This window comes from Gorilla gorilla, chromosome 1 (genome assembly GCF_029281585.2).
Source record: "Gorilla gorilla gorilla isolate KB3781 chromosome 1, NHGRI_mGorGor1-v2.1_pri, whole genome shotgun sequence".
NCBI lineage: Eukaryota > Metazoa > Chordata > Mammalia > Primates > Hominidae > Gorilla > Gorilla gorilla.
The window spans coordinates 131,213,110-131,234,444 of NC_073224.2; the positions used below are offsets into that span (position 1 = coordinate 131,213,110).

The 21,335-nt window shown below is 42.4% G+C and overlaps 1 protein-coding gene across 5 annotated transcripts in view; it reads left to right on the plus strand.

The window, feature by feature from the left end:
* The first annotated feature begins 14,622 nt into the window (after window positions 1-14,622).
* Window positions 14,623-21,335, plus strand: part of AKNAD1 (AKNA domain containing 1) — a 41,220-nt gene continuing 34,507 nt past the window's right edge. For 3 of the 5 annotated variants that reach the window (XM_019039814.4, XM_063696270.1, XM_019039753.4), the window contains exons 1-2: window positions 14,636-14,789; window positions 18,966-20,061. In XM_019039814.4, coding sequence (XP_018895359.4) covers window positions 19,069-20,061 — 993 coding nt within the window. In that variant the 5' untranslated portion in view covers window positions 14,636-14,789; window positions 18,966-19,068. Of the gene's footprint in view, window positions 14,790-18,965; window positions 20,062-21,335 lie in introns of all 5 variants that reach the window. The other 2 variants (XM_004026242.5, XM_055353392.2) reach the window with 2 other exon arrangements.

A 21,335-nucleotide genomic window follows, 5' to 3' on the forward strand; every position in this document is an offset into this window, starting at 1 on the left:
CCACGGCAACCCTATGAAGTAGGTACTAACATCATCCCCATTTTACAGTATCTTAGGCTGGTTTCCCTAGAAGCCAATCCCGAGGTGGGATTTAGATCCCTGTAATTTATCGAGGGAGGGCTCTTTAGGAGGAGCCCATAGGGAGAGAGTGAAACAGGATAGGGAAGGGGAAACAACCAAGAAAAACGGATCTTAGGAAATCCTAGCCTTGATCTGCTCTATTGAGGGAGGGCTCTGGAATCTAGAGCATAAACCAAACTGCAGAATTAGCCCCATCTTGCACAAAGGTGTTTGTACCTTTGGATCAGGATAAAGTGGGGCGTAACTGCACCCCCCCAAGTGTGGCTGCCTTCCCTAGTGTAGATTCTCCAGAGAAAAAGCCATCTGTGAGCTCTAGCAGCCAACCTCACAACAGTGGAGAGACAGGTGTACTGGCCAGTAAAGTGTATCCAAACAGGGCACCTAACATAGCATCCACCAAGGCTAGTAAATGGTAGAACCAGTCTGTCTCAGGAGCCATGCTTTTACTCTCTCTATATATACTGACTTTTAAAAATTCAAAAGGAAAATGACAAATGGAGACCTACGTTACTGATAGAGTTAATACTAAATACTTAGTATTTAAATGAAATTACCTTACAGTCTAACCTCTTACAATGAAATAACCTCAAAGAAAAAAAGACAACAACCCAATAGGGCAAAGGACAAGGACCAGCACTTAAGTGACCACAATGAGCTCACTTACGAACTTCAGCTTCATTATTATTTAAATAAATGCAAACTAGAACAGCAATGGGACTCCTTTTTTGCCCATCAGACTTCAGATTTTAAAAAATTATGTTACCCATTGTTGCTGAGGATGTGATGAAATGAGTCCTGTCATAAGCTGAGGTTGGAGCTGCAACTAAGTATGACCATTTTGGAGGGAGATTTTGTAATATGTGTCAAAAGCCTTAGTACCTCTTGACCGAAAAATTCCATTTTTTAGGACTTTACCTACATTAACCATCAGGCAAATGTGCAAAACAAATGCACCAGGATGCTTATCACACAATCACTTTTAATATTCAAACATTTGAAACCACTTACATGTCCAAAAGATTGGTGAAAACAACCAAGTCATCCATACAGTGGAATATTGTGCAGCAATTGAATTTATTTGCTAGCTAAGATGCATATTGGTTGACATGGAAAGGTATTCACAATGTATTGGATTCAGTTCTTTTAGGAGCAGGTTATAAAGTGCTATAAGTATTAATGTTTTCTAATATGTTTTACAATGAACATGTATTACTTGTAATTAAAAAACAGTTATATTGTAGATAATAGCTAAATATGCAAAGGACAGAGATAATTCACAAATGAAGAAATAAAAATGGACAATAAACATGAAAAATGTCCAACTTCATGAATTATTGAAGTACTGCAAATTAAAACACTAAAATACCTTTTTAAATTAACAAATATTTTTTAAAATATTACAATTTAGTATTGCAGAGAGCATATCAATATATTATTCCCACACTGTTGATGAATATATGCTTGTAATCAATTTTGTTTTTATATTAAGAGCATTAAAGTACTTACACTCTGTCCTAATACTTTCCCATCTAAGAATCTATCCTAAAGAAGTAATTAGAAATACAGACAAGGATGTTTTACTGTTGTGTTATTTTAAAATATTGAGGCCAGGTACAGTAGCTCACTCCTGTAATCCCAGCACTTTGAGAGGCTGAGGTAGGAGGATCGCTTGAGTCCAGGAGTTTGAGATCAGACTGGGCAACATGGCAAGACCCCATCTCTACCAAAAAATTTAAAAATTAGCTGGGGGTAGTGGCACACGCCTGTAGTCCCAGCTACTCGGGAGGCTGAGGTAAGAGGACGGCTTGAGCTGTAATTGTGCCGCTGTACTCCAGCCTGGGTGATAGAGCAAGAACCTATCTCAAAAACAAAAAAAGAAAATGTTGAAAACTTGGATATACCCTAAATGTCTGTCATTAGGGAAATGATTATAGTATAGCCATGTAGTGGATATAACTATTAAAAACAAATTTTCATTTCAAAGTTTTTAATAATGTGGGGAAATGTTCTTGACATTAGGTGAAAAAAAATTGTATAAAATTTTTTATATATTATGACCTCGAAACACTAGAAACAATTATGCTGAAGCATTGTCTTTCTATACTTTCCTCGATTTTTCACATTTTCTACAATAAGCAGATAAATATAAAATATAAAAAAGTTAAAAACTGGCTGGGCGCGATGGTTCACACTTGTCACCCCAGGACTTTGGGAGGCTGAGGCAGGTGGATTGCTTGAGTCCAAGAGCTCAAGACCAGTCTGGCCAACATGGCAAAACCCCATCTCTACTAAAAATACAAAAATAAGCTGGGAGTGGTGGCACATGCCTGTAATCCCAGCTACTTGGGGGGCTGAGGTGGGAGGATAACTTGAGCCTGGGAGGCAGAGAGTGCAGTGAGCTGAGATCACGTTACTGTACCCCAGCCTGGGTGACAAAGTGAGACCCTGTCTCAAAAAAAAAAAAAAAAGTTGAAAACTAAGAAAAATCACTGTGAATTTGTACGTATTTCCCACACATGCCTCTCTCTATCACTTCCTTCTGGTATCTTTCTATTAAAAAAAAAAAAAAGGTATGAAAAGAGAGTAAGTGCTTGGGGGAGGCGGATAATACAGATGTTAGTGGTTGGGTGGAGTGGAGAGAATCTGTCCTGAGCTGGGGTGACCAATCATCCCAAGACTGAGAGGGCCCCAGGATGAGGGACTTCCAATTTTAAAACCTTGAGGAGTTGGCAAAGGCAATAGCATGGAAACCCTTTAGGACTTGTAGATCAAACAAAGATGGTAGGTTTAAGAAGCCTGTCTGAGGAAGAGAAGCAAGTAAGTAGCTTAAGGCTTTAACCAGGAGACACCTCTCTTTCTTTACAGGGTTGGTGAAGGTATATTAACACCTCTTAGGGTTCACTAAAGTTGAAGTGGGTGCTATCACTGGTTAACAGCAGATCTAGAGGCTGCCTTTGCTTTGCCAGCAAAGCAATCAAATGCTCTTAATTTACATGGTGTCAGGTGTAAAGGAAGTTGCAAAGAAGTTGCCTGGTAAAACTTCACTACTACCACATTGTTCAAAAACTCAGTAGGATGGCTTGCTAAGAAAGGAAGCAAGACTCTTATGATGACCCCAGAAGTCTTCCATGTACCTAACTTCTAAGAGTCTGTTTGCCTTTAGGGTAACATGCTTGCTCAGATGTTCTCCTCTGAAGATAATGACATTGTTTTATGATGTTATTATCAGTTTTAATAATGGGATTGCAAATGTGCCCAGAGGTTTAGGCAAATCATACCAATCCAAATTGTCATCATTTGGAATTCTTTCTACCTTAGTGGCTAGACTCCACCTCAGATAGTTGTCACTGACCCTTCCCAAACCATTGTGTTTTGCATTAGTAGAACAGAACTTTGGTAGGGCTCTGGTCTCAGAGACATTAACCCATTTATGCCTGAGGTTGCATTTTTTTGAATTTTTGCAATCAGACCTTAGTGATGACCTTGAACAGTAGGACATAAATAATTCCCACATGCTTAGCATTCCAATAATGGAACACTAGGCATAAAAACTAAGTAAATTTTTAGCGGTGTCTCACTTCCCCATTGGGTCACATTCTTTCCAAGAAACCACGTATAGTCATCCTACAGATACTTGCTAGCATGCTAGAAGGATTGTGCAGAAAAGGGTAGATCTTTTATGAATATTTGAGCACCACGACCATGCCAATGTCTATGAATTCTACCCATTGCTTCCACTCTCACCAATTATGACTGTTCATCCTCTGACCACAGGCTTCTTTTAAGACATTTTTTGTGTTCACAGAGCCTCTTAAACCCATTTAGGAGGATTATAGATGTACTCTCTAGCAAGCTAGGTACAAAGGCTTTTTCAGTCCACCTTTCTCAGTTAAATTTTCACCCTTACTTGCCCTTCCATTTGGGGAAGAGGGAGAATGAGAGAAGGTAAAAAGATTTGACATTTTTTGAGCACCTACCATGTGTCAGACACTGAGCAAGGCACTTCCATATACTTATCTAATTTAATTGTCATGAGCACCCTTTATCTCCATTTTGTGGATGTGGGGACTGAGGTTCAGATCACTTAGATAACTTATCCAAGGTCCTCAATTACTAAGGAGCAGAGCTAAGGGTCAAACTCATTTTTTGTTTGTTTGTTTGTTTGTTTATTTGTTTTTGAGACGGAGTTTCATTCTTGTTGCCCAGGCTGGAGTGCAGAGGTGCAATCTCAGCTCATCGTAACCTCTGCCTCCTGGGTTCAAGCGATTCTCCTGCCTCAGCCTCCCTAGTAGCTAGGATTACAGGCATGTGCCGGCATGCACCACCCTGCCTGGCTAATTTTGTATTTTTAGTAGAGACAGGGTTTCTCCATGTTGGTCAGGCTTGTCTTGAACTCCCGATCTCAGGTGATCCGCCCTCCTCGGCCTCCCAAAGTTCTGGGATTACAGGCATGAGCCACTGCGCCCAGCCCAAACTCAGTTTTTAAACAACTTGTGCTTCTCCACTCTCCTCAGGCAGCCAAATTGGTCTTCTTCCCTTCCTTACCTCCTCCCTGTCTGCCTTCCCTTTTCTCACTGTCTCCCCTCCCTCCTTCCACCAGTATTTTATTATTGTGATAAATGCTACTAAGGAGATACATGGAGTACTCTGGAGGCTTATATCAGAGGACCCTGGCCTACTGTGGGAATGAAAGAAGGTTCTGGAGGAAGTGGCATGCTAAGAGTTGAGTAAGAAATAACCAGGTAGAAAGGCAGGAGGAAGGTGGGGTGGACACTTCAGGCCCCGTGAACAGATGAAGGGAAGGTCTAAGGTAGGCAGGAGGCAGTGTATTTGAGGAGCAAAAGAAGTTCAGGGGACAGGGGACCCCCAGGGGCCAAGGAGTAAGTGCAGAGAGTGAGCACTTCAGGGAGAGGATTCCAGTCCTCATCACTAGCTGCACATCCCACTCACATGAAGCACTAAGGAAGAGGATTATTTGCAGTCTTTTTTTTGAGACAGAGTCTAGCTCTGTCGCCCAGGCTGGAGTGCAGTGGCACGATCTCAGCTCACTGTACCCTCTGCCTCCCGGGTTTAAGCGATTCTTCTGCCTCAGCCTCCCGACTAGCTGGGATTACAGGTGCGTGCCACCACATCTGGCTAATTTTTTGTATCTTTAGTAGAGACGGGGTTTCACCATGTTGGCCAGGCTCGAACTCCTGACCTCGTGATCCGCCTGCCTCGGCCTCCCAAAGTGCTGGGATTACAGGCGTGAGTCACTGCGCCCAGCCCATTTGCAGTCTTCACAGAGAAAACACATTTTATCCTTGAGTAGTGTTTCTAACTGGGGGCCCTATTGGCGTTTTGGACGAGAGCATTCTTCTTTGCACAGGACTTTACTTCCACTGTGGCCCCTGAGTACTAAATGCCAGCTGCACTCCGCCTCCATTTTTAAAAGCCCCTGAGTGGTCCTGCCATCCTATTGAGAACCAACGGCTCTAGTTCAGGCTGCAGGAGTGTCACTGCCATCAACTTCGGGACCATGCTTTATCCCTTCATCCAGCAACATCCAAACTCCTCTTTTGGTGGATCTTCTTCCCTGTAGACATCCTAATGGTTCTCATGTATATCACCATGACACACTGGGAGAATTTCCAGTTCCATGAAATAAATGTTGAGACCCTGCCATCCCTGCCATATGCCCTGGTTGGGAGTACAGATAGGCTAGTGACAGGACAGATATGAAACAATTAATTACAAGATAGTGGGGAAAGTGTAACCGAGGAACCTTGTACAGGACATGAATTGGCAAAAGATGAAGGGATGACCTCTCCTGGCCAAGGAGGCCAGACAGGAAGGGCATTCCAGGCGTGTCTTCTTCAAAGACTTGGGGGCATAAAACACCAGGTGAGCTTGGGAAGCTACAAATAGCTTGGGATTGTTGAAGCATGAATTTCAAGGCAAGGTGTGGTAGGAAGACAGGTTGGGGAGGTAGGCTGCCGCAGTTCACAAAGGGCCTCAGAGGCCATGTGGAGCTTAGACAGTACGCAAAACAAAACTGCCAAATGTCTTACACTTGCAAACCTGCAATCATCCTAAAATGATAACATCTGAATGAGGTCATTAAAAATTTTCTGAAGAGCTTTATAGATAAGGTTACTGCTGTTTGATACGATTTTCTCCCTGGCTCTATAATCTCATTTTATGAAGTTCCTGTGTGCCTCAGAGGACTTTAAAGTCTCTTTTCTATTATTACTATGTTTTTGAGACAGGGCCTCCTGTTATCCAGGCTAGAGGGCAGTGGCGTGATCATAGCTCACTGCAGCCTCCAACTCCTGGGTTCAAGCGATCCCTTCTGCCTCAGCCTCCTGAGTAGCTAGGACTACAAGCTTGTGAGCTTCTGTCACCATGCCCAGCTGATATGTGTGTGTGTGTGTGTGTGTGTGTGTGTGTGTGTGTGTGTGTGTGTGTGTGTGTGTGTGTGTTTTAAAGACAGGGTCTTGCTATGTTGCCCAGCTGGTTTTAAACTCCCAGCCTCAAGTGATGCTCCACCCTCAGACTCCCAAAGTGCTGGGATTACAGGTGTGAGCTACCAAGGCCTGCTCATGTATTATTATTATTATTATTTTGAGAAAGGGTCTGGCTCTGTCACCCAGGGTGGAGTTCAGTGGCATGATCTTGGCTCACTGCAACCTCTGCCTCCTGGATTCAAGTGATCCTCCCACCTCAGCCTCCCAAGTAGCTGGGACTACAGGTGTGCACCACCACGCCCAGCTAATATTTGTATTTTTAGTAGAGACGGGGTTTCACCGTGTTGGCCAGGCTGGTCTCAAATTCCTGAACTCAAGTTATCCATCCGCCTCAGCTTCCCAAGCTTCCCTCAGCTGTATTATTTTTAATAGCTTTCTTGAGCTATGGCTGACATACAATCAACAGGACATATTTAAAAGGCATGATTTGTGAAGTTCTGAAAAAAAAATCACCACAATCAACATATCTATCACTTCTAAAAATTTCCTCATGTCTCTTGGTCACCCTATCTCCCTTCTCAACCTCCACCCAACTCAGACAACCACTGATCTACTTTCTATTATTATATATCACTTTGCATTTTTCACAATTTTATAAAAACAGAATTATATAATATATACCCTCTGTGTGTGTGTGTGTGTGTGTGTGTGTAACCTGGCTTCCTTCAAATAGCTAAATTACAGTCAAGCACCACATAATAGCATTTTGGTCAATGACAGACTACATCTACCACAGTGGTCCCGTAAGATTATATTACCACATTTTTACTGAACGTTTTGTATGTTTAGGTACACAAATACTTACTATTGTGTTACAATTGCCTACATAATTTAGCATGGTAACATGCTGTATGGGTTTGTAGCCTAAAAGCAATAGGCTATACGATACAGCCTAGGTGTGTAGCAGGCCATACCATCTAGTTTGTGTAAGTACACTCTATGATGCATTTCTCAGAATGTATATCTGGTGTTAAGTGACACATAACTGTATTTTGAGATTCATCCATGTATTACAGTTGCATGTATCAATAGTTATCATTTTTAATTTTTTTTAAACTTTCCAGTTTTGAAGGTATGCCCTCCTGCTGTATCTCAATAAATTACAATTGTTCCACGGGATAAAAAAGCTTCACATCAAAAGGGACTTTGGGGTAGTAGTACCCCCTGGAGATACAATAAATGCTGCTTGGGGATGAAATGATGAGGCATAGATCCTAGTTTTCTAAGAATCCTCCAAAAGAGTACTATGGTAAGCAAAACAATGGCCCCAAAAGATGTCTAAGTACTAATCCCTGGAATCTGCAAATGTGTTACATGTCAAAGGGATTTTGCGGATGCAATTAAATTAAGGATCTTGAGATGATTATCCTAGATTATCCAGGTGAGCCCAGTGTAATCACAAGGGTCCTTGTAAGTGAAAGACTGAGGCAGGAATGTCACAGTCAGAGGAGATTTGAAGATGTTGTGATGTTGCTTTTGAAGATGAAGGAAGGGGCCAATGGGTCAAGGAACGCAAATGGTTTCTAGAAGCTGGAAAAGGCAAGAAACTTGATTCTCCTGTCAAGCCTCCAGAAGGAATGCAGCCCTGCCTACACCTTTATTTCAGTCCAGTGAAATTATTTTCAGACGTTGACCTCCAGAACTTAATCAATTTGTGTAGTTTTACACTACATTTGTGATAACTTTGTGAAATAAAATTTATGAGAGGTCATTGGTTGACTGAGCTCCTGCACTAGGCCCCAACAGACTAGACCAAACTAGAATGGAGTCACTTGTGCTAGGGGCCACATAACCAAACTGAACTTAGAAATGGGTCAGTTTTCCAAAAAAACAGAAAATTCATAGCAACCAACCTAATGGGGCCCAGTCAACTTGATCAGGCATGATAAGGAAATCCCCTCTGCTTGAAGTCACTTTGAAACAACCAATCTGCTTATTGTTCCTTGTTCCTTATTTCTGCTTACTTCAGCCTTTTCTGCCTATAAAGCCCATCCTCTCTGCTCAGCTCATTGAAGAGCCTTTCTATTTCATAGATGGGATGCTGCCTGATTCATGAAGTGCCAACAAAAGCCAATTAGATCTTTGAAATCAATTTGTTGAAATTTTGTTCCTTAACAATTGTTATAGAAGCAATAGGAAACTAAAACAATAACCAATCTTATTAAAAACAACAACACTGATGAGTCTGACTGCTTCTATTTCTTCTTCCTGTTTGTGACATGTGGTCTTACAGGAGTAGAAGCACGTTGGCTTTGGATGACCTGTTCTAGCTCTGTTCCTCTGAGCTTGTTTATCTTTTTTTTTTTTTTTTTTTTTTTGAGACAGGGTCTCACTCTGTCACCCAGGCTGGAGTGCAGTGGCATGCTCTTAGCTCACTGCAACCTCTGCCTCCCAGGCTCAAGTGATTATTGTGCCTCAGCCTCCTGAGCAGCTGGGACCACAGGTGCATGCCACCATGCCCCATGCCTGGCTAATTTTTTTTTTTTTTTTGTATTTTTAGTAGAGACAGGATTTCACCATGTTGGCCAGGCTGGTCTCAAACTTTTGTCCTCGAGTGATCTGCCCACCTTTTCCTCCCAAAGAGCTGGAATTACAGGCATGAGCCACCGCGTCCTCAGTTCTCATCTTAAAGAAGCAATGATATTTACTTCGGGGGCTGTGGAAAGGACTGAAGAGATATACACAAAGCACCTACCACAGTAGGCTTTTAATCCCACCTCACGCCTGATTCCAAGGGATTAAATCCTGGCTGCTAGTGGCCAGCTGTGTAATTTTAGCTAAACTGCCTCCTCTCCTTCAATCTGTTCCACAAGGTTAAAGGGAGATACTTAAGTCCCTGAGAGCGTTTAATTAGAGTTTGCAATGTGACTGGATACTGCTGGTTGAAAAGTGTTATTTAGAGGCAAAGTGCTGTTATTTTTGAGCAGATAATTGTTTCCTGTCCTAAGTTGTTTAACCTTGTACCGAGTTCCCTTCTCTGAGATAATGACACTGCTTGAGAGGGTAAAGAAATACTTCACCTAGGTGTTGTGAGTTTTAGTTAATTAACGCTTTTGAAGCCTACACAAGCCTATCATAAAAGGCTAAACGTTGATTATTTACCTTTCATATGGTTGTCACTTCCGGTATCTTAATACTGTCTAGTAAAAATTGGCATTGCAGCATTGGATCAGGTAATATTTACTTTATAATCGCGTTGGGGGCTCTAACTTACGACTATGCAAAAAGCTTTGTGCTTTTTACAGGAAAGGGGTTAGGGAAGTATTGATAGCTATTGTTTTTCTACCATGGCACAACTTATAACAGATTTACATTTCAAATCCTCATCTCATATAAAACCATACAAACTGACTAAAAAAGCTAAAATTGCGAAATACTGAGAGAGGTATTCTACATAATGGTTAACAAGTTTTTAAAGCTAGCATGTATCAAGACATTATGTGTCAGGCACTGTTCTAAACCTCATGCATGCATTAAAGCTAAAGTAGGCATAGGCTGGGTGCGGTGGCTTACGCCTGTAATTCCAGCACTTTTGGAGGCCGAGGCAGGAGGATTGCTTGAGCGCAGAAGGTCAAGGTCAGCTTGGCAAACAAAGTGAGACCCCACCTCTAAAAAAATTAAAAAAAAAAATTAGCTAGGTGCAGTGGCAGGAACCTGTAGTCCTAGCTACTTGGGAGGTTGAGGTAGGAGGATCACTTGAGCACTGGAGGTTGAAGCTGCAGTGAGCTACGATCATGGCACTGCACTGCAGCCTGGGCGACAGAGGAAGACCCTGTCTCAAAAATAAATAAATAAATAAATAAATAAATAAATAAATAAATAAGTTCAAGTGATTCTCGTGCCTCAGCCTCCCAAGTAGTTGGGATTACAGGCACCCGTCACCATGCCCAGCTAGTTTTTGCATTTTTAGTAGAGACGGGGTCTCATCATGTTGGCCAGGCTGGTCTTGAACTCCTGGCCTCAAAGGATCCGCCCACCTCAGCCTCCCAAAGTGCTGGGATTATAGGCATGAGCCACCACGCCCGGCCTACAAATATGTTTAAAACATAGAACATGCCCTAACAAAGGTAATCATCTTTTTATACGTTTAAGTGCCATGTATATTTGTATATATTTTTTCTGTTAATTCATGTCCTTTGTTCTTTGGGGTCATTTTTTTTTTATTGATTTGAGTGATCTTTATTCTAAAATACTTGGAAAAATACAAGAAAGCATGACAAGGGGTCCTGATTAAATTCTCCCCTGCCTTCACCAGCACATTGCCAGGTTTTGTTGATTACTCAAAAATGTCTTATGTCTTGAACACATCAACTTGTTTAATCTCTGCCACCACCATGCTGGTTCCTTTCAGCTTTCCCAATAAACAATGTTATTTTCCATCCTCAGGTCTTTGCACACATGTCCTCTCAGCCCAGAACGCTCTGCCCCGACTCTCTGTGTCGTTGGTATGCGTCCTTCAGGCTCCAGTTGAAATGCATGGCCTTGGAGAGCCCTTCCCTGCCTATCTGATCTCGAGAAAGATTTTCCTTCCTTTCTTATATTCTTTCTTCCAGCAGTCTCTTCTGATCATTCATAGCACTTATCACCATTTATAATAATATACAATGTGTTAAATCCTTTACACTCAGTTAATCAATATTTGGAAAGTGATTAGAATAGCATCAGGTGCATTGTGCTACGTAAGTGTTGATTTAAACAGCAACTCACATACTCTTCACAACAACCCTATGTGGTAGTGCTATTAATACCCCCATTTTACAGATGAACAAACTAAGGAACAGAGAAGTTAAGCAACTTCTCTAAGATAGCACAGTAGTGAGCAGCAGAGCCTAACTACAAACTCAGTCTGGCACCGAAGTCCATAACCTAACTGTTCTCTATATTTCCTTTTGATTCCAGGACCTACATGGTACTGTGTGCCTAACAGGTACATTCAATAAATATTTGTTTAATAAATGAAGGAACAGTTCTAACGGGAAAATAGAAGTTACCTGTAATCCTACCACATGTTTTGAGATTCATTCTATAGATATTTCTTCTAATATGAAAATAGACTTTTAATCAAAATCTTAACTTTTTGAAATCATTTTGAGGAGCATAGATTAGGTATCAATCTGCAATATATTTAACCTTGTATTCATTATTTTAAAAAATTATAATTACAAGTCAATGTTCTTCCTTTAGGCAGGGGGAGGAGGGCGGAGGAGAGAAGCATAAGTCTTTGGTTAAGGGAGGAAGGTTTTCCTAAAATATTCTGGCCCTTCTTATCGCCAGGAGGAGGTTGCAAAACTTAAGTTTGAAAGTTTAGGGAAGGGCAGAGACGTTTCAGGGACAAGATTAAAAACAAATTATACTTATTCAAGGTTGGGTATGGTGGCTCATGCCTGTAATCACATCACTTTGGGAGGCTGAGGAGGAGGATCGCTTGAACCCAGGAGTTCGAGATGAGCCTGGGCAACCTAGCATGATCCTGTCTCTACAAAAAAAAAAAAAAAAATTAGCCAGGTGTGGTGGTATGTGCCTGTGGTCCCAGCTACTCAGGAGGCTGAGACAGGAGGATTGCTTGAACCCAGGAGGTAGAGGCTGTGGTGAGCCATAATCATGCCACTGTACTCTAGCCTGGGACACAAGAAGACTCTATCTTTACAAAATAAATAAATAAATAAAATTTTAAAATTATACTTCTTTGACTGGGTGTGGTGGCTCATGCCTGTAATCCCAGCACTTTGGGAGGCCAAGGCAGGCGGGTTATGAGGTCAAGAGATCAAGACCATCCTGGCCAACATGGTGAAATGCTGTCTCTACTAAAAATACAAAAATTAGCTGGGCTTGGTGGCACGTGCCTGTAGTCCCAGCTACTCGGGAGGCTGAGGTGGGAGATGGTGTGAACCTGGGAGGCGGATGTTGCAGTGAGCCAAGATTGCGCCACTGTACTCCAGCCTGGCGACAGAGTGAGACTCTCTCTCAAAAAAAAAAAAAAAAAAAAAGAAAGAAATTATACTTCTTTAAATCAGTGTGTTTTAAAGTTTATCACTGGAATTATTTTCAGAAAATTAATTGGTAAGAGTTTTCTAAATGTTCCCAAAGCACAGCAAAAGTCTGTGGTTTACAGCACACACTAGGCTACGTCAATGGGAAAATTGGATAAAAAGACAGGGCTAACCTCACCAAAGAGCAAGGAAAACCAGCAAAGTTTTCTGGTAAAACACAGGCAGGAAGTTTCTCCAAATACTGCTTTACTCACACTTTTAAAAGGCTTTCCTCCCTTCCCCCCAACTTCTAAAATAGTTTCAGGATAACAAATTTGTATCAGCTGGTCATCAAATTCATGCGCACTCCCAAAAGGACGACAGCCCTAAGACTGACTATAAATAATACATCCATCTGGCTCTTGTAGGAGTATTGGATTGACTTGTTGCTCATGACAGTGTCTCCCTTCTGCCACCCCACAATGACAGGGTGAAGCTAGACGGCCTCACTGAATGGTATATGGTTACAGTTGAGGCACTGCATTGTGGGTACCCCACATTTCTGAGATAAAGTTAGCTGGTAGAATTACCAGAGCATAATCAAATGCAGTCATTACAGAGGGAGCCTATATCATGTTACCTTTGAAAATATTTTAATCTAGAAACATCATACACTGTATACAAAATTCATGAATCCCTGACCCCTGGGCGTGGCCTTGGACATATTATTCTGAGCCATCTCCTATTTTCTTTCATATGTAAATGGTATTCTTGAGCTAGGAATAGAAGGAGAGAAAGAGAAAATTGAAACAGCCAGACCAAGTGTTTTTGAATGCTCTTAAAAGACAAAAAGAAAAGACAAAAGTTTGTATCACATCAGAAGTTCCCTACGTGCTCTTCAAAGCTGATTTCTTGCAGTTAAAAGAACCCAGAAGAAGCAGGCACGCCATGATTTTGAAGCTCCGTTTTTGTTCTATTATTCAACTGCAGTCAACTTCCAACTGTTGAAAAAAAGATGATTTAGAATTAAAGGGTTGCTTGTCTGTGTCGCAAGGCCCTTCAACTTGTTCCCCTGTGATATCCAGAGACTCCAAGATGTTGGTGAGTTTCTATTGCAATTGCCATATTGCCATGGTTTTGCCCTTTGTGTTGACTGTAGCATTGTGTTGTTTGAAGACAGGGCAGCAGACTGCTTTGTGCAGTACAAGTTATTGATGGATAATGTACTTAAAGCTTTTAGGTGTACACTATTCACATTCTAAATGACAGATACAAAAAGGAATAATCAGAATTTGGATTGTTGAATCATTGCCTCCAAAAGCCAACTCTTACCGTGACAAAGTCAGTAGGGCTGATCTTAGAAGTGTAGGACTTGTGAGTGTTACGTGGTTGTGCTAACTGGTACTTTAGTGCAGGGGCAGATAAGGTAAGTAGAAACAATGCCTGCTTTCTCCTCCATGTCTGGGTCCTACACATAGTCCCCAGTTTGCCTGGTTTGTAGAGGTTTAAACACAGAACAGAGGGTGTTGGGAATGAGACAAAGAGATTGTCACAGGAACATGGACCCACGGTTTTCCTTTGGTGATGAAAACAATCCTGTCAATATGGAAAACTGTGTTATCACAAAATGGGCTTAGTGAATAGAAGAAATGTCACCTACCAGCCGGAAGCAACAATTCGCTGGCCATCTTTGGCCTCTTGCCACTAAGGAGTTTTGGTTTTCCCATCTGTAGAAATTCTTAATTGAGTCCATCAGATTCCCAGTCATCCTAGCCATGGTTACCTTCTTCTCTAAGTTGGCAGGTTAGTGAGCTTAGGCTAGCACTTCAGCATCAAATTTAGACTTCATGATAAAGTAAATCACACAGGGAATAGCTGTCAGCATGGTGACCACCTTGTTGTTCATTCCTACTCAGGGACTGGCCTGAAGTGTTTTCACAGCCTGGGTCACTGTGATGTCCTGGCCCTGTTTGCTCAAAGTGTTCATCTCAGAGTGACTTGTGAGGTATTGCTGAGCACATAATGGTCAAGATAGCTGCATAAGCAGGCGTGGCCCCAAATGTAGTCACCTGACTTCAGAAAATCAATTTGGATTCTACAGAAAGGTTCTGTTGGATTCTGACCAGAACCTCTTTGGATGTGCCTTTGGATTTCAAGATTGAGCCAAGTATTGACATGGGAAGATGCTCCAGTTCCTCCAGTTATCTCAAAGAAGCTCATTACCTTGATAAGGGTACGGACTGTCCTTTTCCAGAAAAAATCCTCTTGATATTTTGCATGCACACATGCAAAAAATAATAACAACAGAAGCTGTTTTCCTGTATGTAATGAGAGTGTTCCTCAGGTTTCTGGTTTATCTTATTGGTATCTCACTCCTTTTCTTTTCCTTTCTTTCTTTCTTTGTGTGTGTGTGTGTGTGTGTGTGTGTGTGTGTTTATGTGTGTGAGAGAGAGAGAGACAGGGTCTTGCTCTGTCACCCAGGCTGGAGTGCAGTGGCATGATCTCTGCTCACTGCAGCCTTGACCTCCTGGGCTCAATTGATCCTCCATCTCATTCTCCCAAGTTGCTGGGACTACAGGCACATACCACCACTCCTGGCTAATTTTTAATTTTTTTTTCTTTGTAGAGACAGGGTCTTGCTTTGTTGCCCAAGCTGTTCTCAAACTCCTGTCCTCAAGCAATCCTTCTGTTTTGGCATCCCAAAGTGCTGAGATTACAGGCATGAGCCACTGTGCCTGGACTTTTTTTCTTTTTCTTAAGAGCCAGAGCAAAATTCAAATTTTATCAGTTTTAATGACTTATATTTTAAAAGTGGGAATTTGGCCAACAAAGTATCTTTCCTTTCTATACAAGAAGGGTATGGAGTTTGGCAATGAGCTCCTGAAAATGTAAAGAAAGCATGAGGATAACTTTGGGACTGATACTTGGGTCATTAAAAGTCTTGCAAAACTAGAATTTGTTTTCTTCTTCTTCCATTCTCTCTGTAGGCATTTAAACATACTCTCAGGCCAGGCACAGTGGCTCATGTCTGTAATCCCAGCACTTTGGGAGGCTGAGGCAGGTGGATTACTTGAGCCCAGGAGTTCGAGACCGTCGTGAATAACATGGTGAAACTCCATCTCTACAAAAAAAATTAAAAATTATTCAGGTGTGGTGGCGTGCGCCTGTAGTCCCAGCTACTCAAGAGGCTAAGGGAGGAAGATCAATTGAGCCATGTTGTTGTCACTACACTCCAGCCTGGGTGATAGAGTGAGACCTTGTGTTAAAAAAAAAAAAAAAAAAGATACTCCGTTTTTTTTTGTTCTAAAAAATTAGACAATATTTTGTTTAATCTTGCTTAGTGATTTATTTATTTATTTATTATTTTTTATTTTTTTGAGACAGAGTCTTGCTGTTGGTCAGGCTGGAGTGCAGCGGCATGATCTTGGCTCACTGTAACCTCTGCCTCCCGGGTTCAAGTGATTCTCCTGCCACAGCCTCCCAAGTAGCTGGGACTATAGGGATGCACCACTATGCCCGACTAATTTTTGTATTTTTAGTAGAAATGGGTTTCGCCACATTGGCCAGGCTGGTCTTGAACTACTGAACTCAAGTGATCCACCTGCCTCAGCCTCCCAAAGTGCTGGGATTACAGGCGTGAGCCACCTCATAGAGCCTGATTTTTTTTTTTTACCTTCAAATATATTTATTTACAGATTGAGTTTTAAAATTGTCTTAAAGTTCTTGTAGAGATTATGTCTTTTTTGTTTTGAGACGGAGTTTCACTCTGTCGCCAGGCTGGAGTGCAGTGGCGCGATCTTGGCTCACTGCAACCTCTGCCTCCCGGGTTCAAGTGATTCTCCTGCCTCAGCCTCCTGAGTAGCTGGGACTACAGGTGTGCGCCACCACGCCCAGCTAATTTTTTGTATTTTTAGTAGAGACGGGGTTTCACCATGTTGGCCAGGATGGCCTCCATCTCTTGACCTCGTGATCCACCTGCCTCGGCCACCCAAAGTGCTGGGATTACAGGCATGAGCCACCTTGCTTGGCTGAGATTATGTTTTACATATGCTATTCCTTCCTCTATCCTTTAAATATCCCCACGGATAAGGAGTGCCTCACCTCTGGACCTGGGCATTCTTCAGTATTCCAATACTGAGACTGGTTTTGTTTTTTCGTTTTTCAGCAACAATGTATGGAATTCTTACTCTGCGCCAAGCCCTATGCCGAGTACTTTAGTGCCTTATTTCAGGTATTGCTAGTCCTATTTCTCAGAAAAGGCAACCAAGACTCACAAGAGTTAAATAACTTGCCAGATGACACACAGCTAGAAAGCAGAGAAGCCAAAGAATTCAGATCCATGCCTCTCCACTTCTGCTTTCCCACTGTGCCTTTCACTTTCTTGGGAAGCCTTTTCCCTTGTTCTTCAACTTGGATTAGAATAGCCTGTAATTCTTCTCATGAAGACATGCCTCACTTTATGCTAAATGTTACCCTCTTTAAATGATTTAAAATAATCCTGCAGTGATATTCTCCTTTCTCTCCACCTCTCTAAACAGAGCATCTGTTTAATTTGGGTTCTCTAACATTGGCATGTGTCTATAAATTAAGATTTTTGTACAATGTCTCACAGATGCTTTTACCACATTTAGTTTGTACTCCTTTTTTTCTTGGACGACTTAGTTCAAAAAAATTTATTTTGGTCAAACATATGATTTTAGCTTTTGAGGTTGCCTAATAAATCACCAGCTTATAGACTCATAAAAATTTGGTTGGAGAGAGAACCTCAGAGATCTGCTCACCCAACATAATCATTGTATGGGCAAGGGAGGCTGCCAGCAGCTGTGGTCACCCTGGGCTGGTGCTCCAGGGGAGAGGGAATCTCAGTTACTCCACCTAAAACTTGAGATTACTACTTCTGAGGAATCATCGCAAAAGTTCACAAATCGGGAAGAGATATCTGAATGGGTGCTTTAAATTTTGTTTAAAAAAGAGAAAATAGGACTCATACCAAATGGCAGCTGGTTTTACTCCAGCCATTTTCAGGAATATCCCCAAAGAGTCTGGTACCACCAGACTGCCGCCTGGGCTGTGGTGGCTGGCAGGAGTTGTTCAGGGAAGGCAGCCTCTCTGACTAGGTTCCTGCCTGAGTCCAAATTAGAAAAGGGACATTTGGCTGCAGACTGGCCTCCAGGTGTTTGAAAGCCTATTTGTCCCTTGGTCACATTTCTTTTTTTTTTTCTTTTTTTGAGGCGCAGTCTCTCTCTGTCACCTAGGCTGGAGTGCAGTGGCTTGATCTCGGCTCACTGCAACCTCTGCCTCCCAGGTTCAAGCGATGCTCCTGCCTCAGCCTCCCAAATAGCTGGGACTACAGGTGCTTGCCACTACACCTGACTAACTTTTTGTATTTTTAGTACAGATGGGGGTTTCGCCATGTTGGCCAGGCTGGTCTCGAACTCCTGACCTCAGGTGATCCGCTTGCCTCAGCCTCCCAAAGTGCTGGGATTACAGGTGTGAGGCACCGTGCCCGGCCCCTTGGTCATATTTCTGTAAGTCCTTCTCTGCCCTTCTCAGACATGCAAGGGAAAGTCAGGAGAAGGGGACCAGAAGGTCTGGAGGGACAGGTGAAAAAGCACCAGAATGGAGAAGGTGGGTGTTACATGTGAGCTAGGCCAGCTTCCATCGCCACATGGCTTAGAAGACTGTCAGTGACACGTGGACAAGGCATGGCTCTGGTAGTTAAAAAAAAAAAAAATCAGGCCAGGCACGGTGGCTCACGCCTGTAATCCCAGCACTTTGGGAGGCCAAGGCGGGTGGATCACGAGGTCAGGAGATCGAGACCATCCTGGCTAACATGGTGAAACCCCATCTCTACTAAAAATACAAAAAATTAGCTGGGCGTGGTGGCAGGCACCTGTAGTCCCGGCTGCTCGGGAGGCTGAGGCAGGAGAATGGGGTGAACCTGGGAGGTGGAGCTTGCAATGAGCCGAGATTGTGCCACCGCACTCCAGCCTGGGTGACAGAGTGAGACTCCGTCTCAAAAAAAAAAAAAAAGAAAAAGAAAAAAGAAAAAAAATCAATCCTTTACTTGCATCCCAAGTTCCTACTTTGGGAGAATAGACTCCAAATACTATCTCCTAAGGGAGGTTGATAAGTATTTGGCCATTAACTGTAGACTAATGTCATCCTCAAAATTTAATAAATGAAAAATGTAACACTCTCCTTTTTTTCTTTTTCCCCATTCCTTGCTGTTATACTACTGATTGTGTTAACATAGTGTGGATTGAGGTTGGGTCAGCTTGTGGTTGAGCTTCCTGCCTTCCTGTTTGTAACTGAATTTCTCAAATTAAAAAAAATCCACTTTGTTCTGGCATAGTTGTATACATTATTCCAATATATTTAACAATGAGGCTGTTCTCATTTCACACAGAATAGCACACAGTGAAGACAGTCAGTGAGAACCAGAGCTGTTGTTACAACTGACAGCAGCCAGCTCAGGAGGCAGAGGACGAGAGCGATCGGGCTGCACACACATGGATGAGGCTGATTTTTCAGAACACACGACTTATAAGCAGGAGGATTTGCCTTATGATGGGGACCTCTCTCAGATTAAGATATGCAATGATTACAGTTTTACCTCAAAAAAGGATGGCCTTGAAGTCTTAAATCAAATTATTTTCATAGCAGATGACCCTCAAGAGAAGGCTACGTATAATGAGACTTTTGGAAATACAGCTATGACCATACCCCTGGGTAAAATTACTGAAAATGCTGCCAACAAAAAAGATGAGAAAGAGAAACAATGCACTGCAGCTCCTCATATTCCAGCAAATGAAGGAGGCGCTTCTAAGTCAAGCATTTCTGATATTTTACTTCATCATCTTTCCAAAGAGCCATTCTTAAGAGGTCAAGGCATTGATTGTGAAACCCTCCCAGAGATCTCAAATGCTGACAGTTTTGAAGAGGAAGCTACTATTAAAAGTATTATTTCATGTTATAATAAGAATTCTTGGCCAAAAGAACAAACCCCAGAACTCACTGACCAACTCAACCCGAAAAGGGATGGTGAAAACAGCAATAAGCCTGGTTCTCCCACCACGACAGAGGAAAATACCTCTGATTTAGAAGGGCCAGTGGCTGCTGGAGATAGCAGCCATCAAGAAAACGTAAATGTTCTAACTAAAACCAAGGGTCCAGGTGATAAACAAAAAAGTTATCAAGGGCAGGCACCCCAGAAACAGCAGACTGAAAAAGCAAATTCGGGCAACACGTTCAAATATGGCCAAGGTCAAGTTCATTACCAGCTCTCTGATTTCTCTAAGATTGCTCCCAAAGTGAAAATTCCTAAAAATAAGATAATTAATAAACCACTTGCAATAGCTAAACAAGCCAGCTTTTCTTCCAAGTTGAGAGATAAACCCGCTCTTGTGCAAGATAGTCTAGAAACCACGCCTGAGTCAAACTGTGTTGAAAAACAACATCAAGAGCAGAAAGGGAAAATCACTGAACCTTCACAACAAATCCAGGTAAATGAAACAGTCTCCTGTAAACACATTAATTGGGACCACTGCTTATCTCTTTCAGTGTGGGTTTTGGAGGGGGAATAGAGCTTGGTTCTAGTTCCAAAGTTTCATTCAGCACCCTGGGTCACCCTGGATGAGTGACGTGGCCACTCAGACTCTCAGTGTCCTCATGAGAAGCATCACGGGCTACGCTGACAAAAACATATAAGAGAATAAAATCCAAATTCTGCAAGCCGGAATTTGGCTCTCCTCACTTAAACTTAGCTGCCCTCCTTCAGGAGTCATCTGCAGTTACCTGGCTGGTCCAGAACCTCTTCCCAGGCCCTGAGCTCTCTGAGTTCCTGCCTTGCGTGGCACATCCCATCTTGACTTGCCAAAGACCAGCTTGTTTTCATGGCCTCCTTCAATTCCCCCTTGGGCCACATAACTTTTCAGGTCTCCCAAGTCACAATCTTTTCCACACTTGTTTAGTCCTTCCATCAGAGTGTGTATCTCAGCCTGCTTTGGATCTTAATAGCAGAAGCATCTGCTTCCTCCACTAGATTCTAAGGCTCTGGAGGGCAGCAACCTTATCTTCGCCTTTCCATTGCCTAATTTCCCCCAGAGGCCTGGCCTCGTGTCTTACGTACGTTATGCCCTTAGTTATTAATGCTAAGTCGAATGGAATTAAGATCGTTAGTAATGGATTTGAAGCTTGTTATCTTGGTAATCATTTGGTACAAAACTTTGTTAAGCTTAATTTATGCTATTTCCCCCTTTCCCTTACCCCATCTTCTCACACTCCCCCACCAACTTTTCAACATGCTGAGGCTCAGGATGTCATTGATGTTTGAGGCCCAGTAGTAAGGTAAATCCATATTAATAATCAAAATACACATTTTAGTTCTTGGGCACTTTGCCTAGAGTGCATGTTCTTTCTTTTGAGCCTTATATGAAGGTGTCCTGGACTGAACCACACTGCCTGTTTCCATTTCCATTCTCTCTCTTTTTCTATACCTAACCTTGGAAGTGATTTTTCTCTCTCTCTTTTTTTTAATTTCCATTTCCATTTTCACGCTTCAGCTCCCCTCTCTTTCAACTGAATGCCTGGGGAGTTTGAGCAGAACCCCCTACATCCAAACCTGAGCCAACAGCCCACCTGGCCATGACTGGGATGCTCTCTAAGTCTGAGAGAGAAACCTACACCCCCGTGGTATTGGGAAGTGTCAGGGTTCCTTGTTCTGCTTGCAGGAGAACATCCTCGTTGTGTCCAGTTCTCAGTGCCCCGTGGTTAGCAG